The following is a 10,208-nucleotide window of genomic DNA, read 5'->3' on the forward strand; positions in this document are numbered from 1 at the left end:
CCTTCATCGAAACCAGAACGAAACCACGGTGCCTACCTACTAAGAAACGTTTGCAAACTCAATATGTGCAATTATTGAATGCTTGGTGCGCACGGTGAAAGTTTTCTACCCCCTGGCTGGCTGAGGCATCATAGGCGTTGGAAGGGTTTTTGGATGTTGGTGGGTAAGCATTGATAATTGGGTGTAGCTCAGACCTTGAATCTGGCTGGAATTCTTCGCGACCGTTGATTCCTAGCTCAATCTTAACCCTAGTAAGATGTTGGGGTCAATAAGTAATACGAATGCCGGAACGTATAATCAGTTATACTTCATCTGCGTAGCAGCCAGTTCGCGATAAACCTTTGAAGGTGCAAAAAAAGTGTTACAAAGGTGATTCATTTCACTAAAGATCATTACATTATAAAGTTGAAATGAAACACTTTCACTTTATTGCCCCGTGATCTTGCCCAGGGATTTTGTTTTTGCTTTATTGAAATCGTATTTCAGCAGGTTTTAACAGATAGTATAACTCTAAATCTCATCCAATACTCCACATGTTCTGAAATGGCTCATTGTTCTTCATTTTCTAGTTGTTGTATCTCCAACAGCGTTAACTTTTTCTTTAGCACCAACAGTTCCATTTCTTTTTCATGACGTTTATCTTGTTGTGCTTGTTGTCGCACCGTGTAAGCTTGTTGTGCCTGAATCAATTGAGGCTGCTCTTCCAAAATTGTTTTTTTGGTGTTGTTCTGAATATGATCGTTTTGTCTGTTGGGCTGTAATAAGGAATATAATCAATTAGTAAACGTTGTTGATTTTGGAGCCCAAATTACTAAAGATCAATTCAAAATCATATATCATAAGGACAAAAGGTTACCGTGATTTCGGGTGAAGTTGATCAGTGGGGTGAAATTGATCGATGTGAGGGCAAATTTTATTTGTCAAAAATAAAGCTTTGCACTTAAAACAATTTGTACAAAATGACCATAATCTGGCTCAAGGGTTATTGAATAATGAGATTACATGTTTTACAGCTAATTACTCACATATTTCTGTATTAAATTTATTATTTTTCGAAACTGCGTGATTGGCGAATTTGAAAGACACTTTCAAACTTTTGTTACCGTAGCAGTATTGCACATGGAATAAATATTCGAATGACTATTTATAGCTGCCAAGTGTTCGCTTAACCCGATTTCATCACCAAAAGTTCTATAAATATTGATATCATATATATAAAAGCCCAGAGTTGTCTGTCCTTCCGTCACGCTTCGAAATGTTTCATTGAAATGTTTCACCATAGTTGTATCACTTCAGAAATAATAAGAACTTTTTGGAATGATCTAGAACATCAATATTCTGAAAATTCCAAGAACTTCCTGGAAGTTACTGAAAGCTTCAAAAGAACAGAAGAAGAAGGTTCTGGATATTTCCGGAGTACCGTGATTTCGGGTGAAATTGATCAGTGGGGTGAAATTGATCGACGAGAGGTTCATTTTTATTTGTTAAAAATAACGCTTTAAACTTTAAACAATTTGTGGAAAAAGGTCATCACCTTACTCAAGGGTTATTGAATGATGAGTTTACATGTTTTACAGCCAATTAGTTACATATTTCGGTATTAAAGTCAATATTTTCCGAAATTGCGTGTTAGGCGATCTTCATAGACACTTTCAAACTTTTGTTACCGTAGTTGTATCACACATGTAATGAATATTCGAATGAATGTTTATAGCTGCCAAGTGTTCGCTAAACCCGATTTCGTCATCAAAAGTTCAATAAATATTGTAATTTATGCATAAAATTGCACTTTTTCGGAAGTACAATATTGATACACATAATTAGTGAGCAAATTGCATACTTTTAGGCGTTTTCTTTCGATTTAATAAACTTTAAACTTGAATAATTAAAAATTTTGTAAACTTATAACAATTTTGCATAGCTTTTCGCATTCTAGGGTGGTTAATTTAGATGGAAAAATAATTTTCAGCATTTACAAAGGCATTTCACTGACTGATCAATTTCACCCCGAAAGTAAAATTTTTGATTTTTTATTTTGAATGATATTTATTATAATAAAATGATTTGCTGTGAAAGTTTCAATCCCATTGACTGATGAAAACCATGGTCGTACTTGTTTTAAAGCATTGAATTTAACCATATCGACAAACATTCAAAAATTAGACGCAAAAAACTGTGAAAAGTGATCAATTTCACCCGAAATCACGGTATCGAATTACTTGAATATTCGAGACCTGCTAGAAGTTTCTGGACGCTCCAGAAAGAAGATGCAATATTATGAAACATCTCTTCTTCTTCTTGGCATAACGTCCCAATTCGAACAAAGCATGCTTCTCAGTGCTAATTTTATGGAAATTACTGAAAGTTTCAGAAAAAAAGAAGAACGTTCTGGAATGTTCTGAAATATTAAACTAATTTAATTTTCGAGAACTTTCCGGAAGTCTCTGGAAGTTCTCTTACCCTCAGCGTAATTTCGCTAAATACCCGCGAGTTTACTGCTCGGCTGTATGCGCTCTGAACATTTATTCACGGTGACTAAAATGAAATGAAAAATTCACAGTTCCAGAAGAGCTTCTAGAAGTTTCTTACCATTTCAGGGATTCGAATCCTGTAACAGTTAAAGGTGTATACTTGGAAGTATACTTTCTGGCGTTTTTCATTTCTGAATACATGATAGTATACCTTCTGGCGCTTCTGATGAGTCCATTGCTGAGTGAAATGTTTCGCATATTTACAATGGCTTCTGAGGAAACTTCTGGAAATTGTTGTTCTAGAATGCTCAAGAATCTCCTTAACCCTTTGGAGCCGGAGGGATCATATATGACCCCGGCGATGAAATCGAGCATAACAAACGTGTTCGACACCAGCGAGGTTGCGTCGACAGCGGCGAAAAAAATCGGCTCCAAAAGGTTAAGGGATAAACATTTTATAAATCTAAATTAAGGAGATCAAAAAACGGCATGTGAATCCAGGTGTTATCTATCTGTCCTCCCGTCACGCTTAGCAAAGTTTGACTGAAATATTTCACGTGTACTTTGGTGAGGCCAGTATGATATGATCTGAGTGTTCGAGATTGAAGTCGAAGAATTGAATTCGAAGAAACTCCTTTGTTATTCGAGAGGTTTCTGTTTCAAATATGAAGACATTTTTCTAACTTTTTTGGTCAAAGAGGAAGAAACAGAAGAGAATAATAATATTCTATAACATTGCGTATGATTCGGAGGAATGAAAATACTATTTATACAAATGTTTAAGAGTTTTCCAAACATAATGAAAATTCTCGACTTGGAATACAAAAAAAACTTCACCAAGAAGAAAAATAAGTTTCTGGAACATCCTAGAATATTCTTTGAAAGAATCAATATGCTTTTTTTCATTATTGGAAAAAAAAATGCCGGAACTAAAACAAGGAAAAGAATATATTCTAGGACATATTTCGAAGGAAGAACAGGCGTATTTCAAAACTTTTCATAATAAATTAAATATTCGTAAACTTTTTGTTTCGAAAAAGAAGTTGGAGAAAAGGAACGAGAAGAAGATAAAAATACGCATGTTTTTGGAATATTCTCGAACATTATCTGATGCAGGAAATGCTAAAAATATTCGTGAATTTTCGATAAATAATGGAAAATTGAGAAGCTTTCTGTTTCTAATTCTAAAAATTAGGAACATTCCTGTGAGAATCAGGAGATAAAATCGAAGATTCATGAACATTCTCGAACATTCTTCGTAGGAATCAAACCAATAACATACATGTTCGAGTATTTTTCACAAATAATAGCATATTTAAAAACTTTCTGTTTAGAACTCTGAGATGTTTTCGGAGCCTTACAATGCAAAGAGATTAAGAAAAAGGAAATTCTAGAACACTTCAAAGGAATAAATATGGTTTTTGAATAAAGTTGTAGATAAGCAAAAAATGCATACCAACAATTTCAAGCCATCTTCAAAATTCTCGGGATTGTAAAAACGTGGCTAGCCACGTCGGGTCAGCTAGTTTATGCATAAAATTGCACTTTTTCTAAAGTAATGACTTGTTTAGTATGAAAATTGCATACTTTTAGGCGTTTGCTTTAGATTTGTTAAATTTAAAATTTAAATAATTAAGAATTTATTAAACTTGTATAAGTTTTACAAAACTTTTCGCATTCTGGGGTGGTTAATACAGCTGGAAAATTTATTTTCAGCACTTACAAAGACATTTCACTGACTGATCAATTTCACCCCGAAACTAAAATTTCTGATTTTTTATTTAAAATGATATTTATTGCAATAAAATAATTTGCAGTAAAAGTTTCAACCCCGTTGACTGATGAAACCCGTGGTCGTACTTGTTTTAAAGCATTGAGTTTGATCATATCGATTACTATTCAAAAATTAGAAGCCAAAAACTGTGAAAAGTGATCAATTTCACCCGAAATCACGGTAGTCTGATTGGTTGACACCCCTTCAAAGTATGGTTGCTGCGCAGGATCACACTGGATCGAATTGGTGCCTTCGGTGCACTTATTCCTTGTTAATCAAGGAACAAATGCACCAAAGACGTCGAGACAATCCAAAACAAATGTGCACTTCTATTACACTTTGTAGGCGTATCAGGCTTTAGTCAAATTTGAGGTGGAATTTGCTATAACCGTGCAGAATTGTGTAGCTTTCACATTTTATTTTACTTCCTTTACCGTGGAATTATTCCGGCCGTGGTCCCTGCTTTCATCGATAGGAATTTCCATGGGCTCCTCTTTCTTCGGTTGTCTCGTTGAAAGTGGCTCGAATCCGAACGGATGATCCGTGCTGCACAATCATCTGCACGCAAATTTCTTTGCCAGTGTCCTTCTTTTTATACTTCTCAGGAGGTCCTTGAGACTTTTGTAGCAGCACCTTCCCGTGGGTAATCAGAAGTTCCACGAACTTTGCACGTTTCTTCTCCGCTTTTGCTGCGTGCGCCGGATGTATTACCGCTGTCATCATCGCTACCTAAAATTGTACAAAATCGGACCTTTAGATTGAAACTTTAAATATCCTTATAATAATTACTTACTGGATTCTCATTCCTGTAGGAACTCTTCCTTCAAATACTCCTTATCCAACATTTTACCAACCCCAGGTCCAAATAAAACTATGGCTCAGGAAGACCAAACTGAAAAACGAAAAACATTAGTTTTGACAGAGGAAAAGCTATGTTCGAAATTCGAACATACTCTGAGTAAAGTACAGCTTTATTCATACGGTTTTTAGTAAAAGCTCAATCAGTTTACTTAACTCAAGTCATGTCAGCCCATGCTAGTGATTCCTCCTGAGATTTATTTTACGACTTCCTGTGAATTACTCCACGAGACCCTCCAGGGCAACAGTCCAAGAGCTGTACTTGGGATTCCAATAGTATTTGTTCCTAGGTTTTCGCCAGCAGTTGTTCCAGGGATTTCTACAAGAGTTCCTCCTGGGATTCCTCCAGGAGTTTTTCTTGGAATTTCTCTAGGAGTTGCTCCCGGAGTTCCTGCTAGGAATACTTCTTGGGTTCCTCCAGGATTTCCTCCTGGGGTTCCTGCAGAAGTTCTTTCTGGGATTCCTCCAGGAGTTCATTCTGGGATTGCTCTACGAGTTCCTGTTGGGATTCCACCAGGAGTTCCTCCTGGGGTTCATCCTGGGATTCCTTCAGGAGTTCCTTCTGGGAATCATCCAGGAGTTCCTTTTAAGAATCTTGCCAGACTGGCTGCAGATGTTCATTAATGATGATAACGGGAAACAAATTATTAACCATCACAAGATCCTGTAGATCACTGTCAATATCTGAATCTTTTCGTCAATCCAGATTGTCTTCTGGTTCTCTTTAAAAAGCACTTCCTTGTCTGGTTTAGCAATCGCCTTGTTTGACCTCAACGAGTAATTTTACCCGCAGATTTTGCTTTTTCTGCAGTTTATTATGCTCAGTTTGCATTACCTGGGATGCGAAAAATATTCCACAAGTCTTAAAGATCCTGCTTTGCAAAAAGTGCAAAAGGGCAGTACACACACCGACGAACCGACGTGACAGCTAGAACAAACAAATTCAAATTAATTGTCCCCGACGCCATGATGAAAAAAAGCCGAATAGGGTACAAAAATACAATTTGGACATGTATGTAATTTGGACAGGCACGGCGATGTATGTCTTGTTCCGGAGAGCCAATAAAAGTAGATACTTCAATATCGATTATTGGATCAAGTAGACCCTATTCTGATGACCTACGTTGAAAATACTCTTAACAATTAAGAGTTTACTTCAAAATTATCGAAAATGTAAATTGTTTCACTAAAACCCCTCAAATGCACAGGTATGCAAGACGACATACACATCACAGTCACATACAATATTCCCCTCAAAATCGTTGAATTGATAATTGTAAGAAATTTAAAAGCCTTAATGCAATAAAAAGTGTTCAATAAAGAAGCTTAGGCAGCAAATCTCTTCACATTCATCTAGAACGCTTAAAATAGGTGGTGTCCAAAATAGATTACAAGTTTTCTACCGTTAATATATTTTGGACATCCGACGAACTACATGGGGATGCTGTGCGATTGCATACTTGGAGGCGTATTCTGTGGGTCTGGAGATATTTCCTCGATATTAACAAAGACTGTAAAAAATATGAAAATAGATGCCTGTTAAGCGGAGAAATTTGATTATTCGTAACAAAATATTTGTTAAATCATTCTGCTTTCATGATTTAGCAGTATTCATGGCTTAACATTGGCATAATTTCCCTGTCCAAATTATATATATGTGAGGGTGTCCAAAACACATATTCGGTGTCCAAAAAGGAAATTCTAACGATCTGCGGCCTTAGAGTATGCTGGACCTCTGTTCAAGAAGAACCGTCAACCGTCCGACGGGCACGCGACAGTCGGTAGTTGAAAATCCTTTGATCGTTGGTCAGTGTGTTTGCTGTTCCATATGGCTTCATAATACGTCGAGTTAACGGAAAGGCATCGTCTCCTATGAAGAAATATGGCATGTCGTCACCGTTGATGGGCGCATTTGGTGGTAGGTCTACTTACTACTAACTTACTCCAGCGTGTAGGCTAGTCGATGTTTTGGGCTGATCTTTTAGGTTCCAATCGGTGCTTAACCTTTTGGAAAAGCTCCTCAAAATGCTCCTCTTCCATATGGAAGTTTTGCGTAAACTCCCTGCTCCAACTTCGCATGTCATCAAACTGGAGAGACATTTTTTTATGAAGGTGAAATAGGTATGGATATAATGACTCACATCCTGGGTAAATCGCCCCTTCTCCCTTCTTTGCTTTAAGTATGGGTTCACCCAGCAGCTCCTACCCATCGCTCAGACATTTCGCTTTTTGTTCAAAACCCGATGGTCAATACGGTAGCTGCAACAAATAGAAGATTTTCCTCCATACTGTTCATTTTGGGCTCACCTCTGTACTGCGCACACAGTTTTCACGTGCGAAATGCGCAATGTTTATTTGTTGCGCCTGAAGCTATCAACCGTGCGTCACCAATATCCCTTTCCTAAAAAGCGTAAATAAGAAGTAGTTGAATTATTATTACTAACTAGCTGACCCGACGTGGCTAGCCACGTTAGCTAGAAAAAGATTGTTTTTAAATTTCCAGTTACACTTCTTCAATGAAACTGTTTTCGAGAACATTCCAGAATCTCTCTCCAGAATGCTTCTCTCTTGAACAATTGGTAATCTCCAGAAAGTTCTCAAAAAAAAAAAAAATCTCCAGAAAGTTCTCAAAATTCAATGAATGAATGACTTTCCAGAACTTTTCAGAAGGTCCATTTGACATTTTTTTTTTTCTTGAACGTTGACAAACTCCCCGATCATAATCGGCATTAAAAAATTGTTCCAGAAAATTCCAGAAGGTTAGTTTTCTTGTTCTCTCTGAAACATTCAGTAACTTCTGGAAAGTACCTGGACAGTTTAATGTTCCAGAATATTCTAGAGATTTTTTCTGTTTTCATTTGGAATGCTCAGTAGCTTCCAGAAATTTCTCAAACATTTTATGAATTTGTTTGTTCTAGAACCTTCTTAAAAGGTATTTTTCATTCTTTTTGGAACGTTCACAAACTCTCAGACACATTTTGTAAATTTAAAAAAGTTTGCAGAAGGTCTTTGTCTTGTTTTTGTCCAGTAGCTTCTCGAAAGTTCTAAGAATTTTGATTATCTAGAACATTTTCGTAGATTATTATTCTTCTTTCTGAAGATTCAGTAATCTCTAGAAAGGTCTCGAAATTTAATGAATTTTGGTGTTCCAGAACATTTTAGAAGGCCCTTTACTTCTTTCTAGGACTTTCATTAACCTCCAGAAAGTTCTTGAAATTAAGAATGAAAAGTGTACAGAACATTCCAGAAGGTTCTTCTCCTTTCTCTGATTGAAACGTTCAGTAACGCACAGAAAGTTTTCGATATTTGAGAAAGTGTGATATCCTGAATATCTCAGATTTACTTTTGTAACGTTCAGTATCTTTCAGGAGGTTTCTGGAAATTTTATGGATTTTTATGTTCCAGAACATTCTAGAAGGTTCTTTTTTGGTTCCTTGCTCGTTCCCTAACGTCCATAACCTTTCCCCAATATAATAAAGTTTCATGCCCTAGAACATTCTAGAAGGTTCTTTTCTAAAACGTTTAACAACTTAGAAGTGGTTATTAGAAGCCGAAGTTCTCAGTTAATAACTGAGCTCATAGACATTAAGCTGAGAAGCAGGGTTTGTCCCAGTTGGGACGTTACGCCAAAAAAAGATGTTCCATAATGCTGCCGAAGGTTCTTCTTCTTTTTCTTTCTGAAGCGTCCAGAAACTTCAAGGGGATTCTCGAAAATTTAAGAAGTGCCATATTTTAGAGCATTCCAGAACGTTATTTATTTTCTTGAACTTCCAGAAAGTTCTTAGAATTTTTAGAATATTGATGTTCCAGAACATTCCAGAAGGTTCTTCTTATTATTCCTAAAAAGTCAAAAAAAAAACATCTAGAATCTCGTACCTTTTAGAAATTTGATACAACTATGGTGAAACATTTCAAAGCGTTACGGACAGACAGACAGACAACGCTGGGATTTTATATATATGATTTGTGAAAAATACTTGAACATGTATGTTATTAGTTTGATTCCTACGAAGAATGTTCGAGAATGTTCATGAATCTTCGATTTCATCTCCCGATTCTCACAGGAATGTTCCTATTTTTTTAGAATTAGAAACAGAAAGCTTCTAAATATTCCATTATTTATCGAAAATTCACGATCATTTTTAGCATTTCCTACATCAGCGAATGTTCTAGAATATTCCAAAAACATGCGTTTCTTTATCTTCTTCTCGTTCTAGAATATTGTTCTTCTCTTCTGCTTCTTCCTTTTTACCCAGGAAAGTTAGAAAAATGTCTTCATATTTGAAACAGAAACCTCTCGAATTACATTACATGTTCTGATAGAAAAGGAGTTTCTTCGAATTCAATTCTTCGACTTCAATCCCGAACACTCAGATCATATCATGCTGGCCTCACTGAAATATGTATACGTAAAATATCTCAGTCAAACTTTGCTAAGCATGATGGGATGACAGATAGACAACACCTGGATTCATATGCCGTTTTTGATCTCCTTAATTTAGATTTAGAAAATGGTCATCCCTCAAGAAGATTCTTGAGCATTCTGGAATAACAATTTCCAGAAGTTTCCTCAGAAGCCATTGTAAATATGCGAAACATTTCACTCAGCAATGGACTCATCAGAAGCGCCAGAAGGTATACTATCATGTATGTATTCAGAAATGAAAAACGCCAGAAAGTATACTTCCAAGTACACACCTTTAACTGTTAAAGGGTTCTAATCTCTGAAATGGTAAGAAACTTCTAGAAGCTTCTCAGGAACTGCGAATTTTTCATTTCATTTCAGTCACCGTGAATTAATGCTCGTAGCGCATACAGCCGTGCAATAAACTCGTGGGTATTAAGCAAAATTATGCTGAGAGTAAGAGATCCTAGGGTAAGAGAACTTCCAGAGACTACCAGAAAGTTCACGAAAATTAAAGTAGTTTGATAATTCAGAACATTCCAGAACGTTCTTCTTTTGTTTTCTGAAACTTTCAGTAATTTCCACAAAATTAGCCCAAGCTGAGAAGCATGTTTTGCTCCAAGACATGGACGTTATGCCAAGAAGAAGAAGATGTTTCATATTATTGCATCTCTTTCTGGAGCGTCCAGAAACTTCTAGA

The 10,208-nt window shown here is 36.3% G+C and overlaps 1 protein-coding gene across 1 annotated transcript; it reads right to left on the bottom strand.

Moving 5' to 3' along the window:
• Positions 1 to 548: 548 nt before the first annotated feature.
• LOC134285278 (uncharacterized) lies at positions 549 to 4,965 on the bottom strand. Its single transcript, XM_062845835.1, has 2 exons — positions 4,780 to 4,965; positions 549 to 755 (listed from the first exon to the last, which is right to left on the bottom strand). Exons 1-2 carry the CDS (start codon positions 4,963 to 4,965, stop codon positions 549 to 551), a joined length of 393 nt encoding a protein of 130 aa, XP_062701819.1.
• Positions 4,966 to 10,208: the final 5,243 nt, after the last annotated feature.

Source organism: Aedes albopictus, chromosome 1, assembly GCF_035046485.1.
Source record: "Aedes albopictus strain Foshan chromosome 1, AalbF5, whole genome shotgun sequence".
Taxonomy (NCBI): Eukaryota; Metazoa; Arthropoda; class Insecta; order Diptera; family Culicidae; genus Aedes; species Aedes albopictus.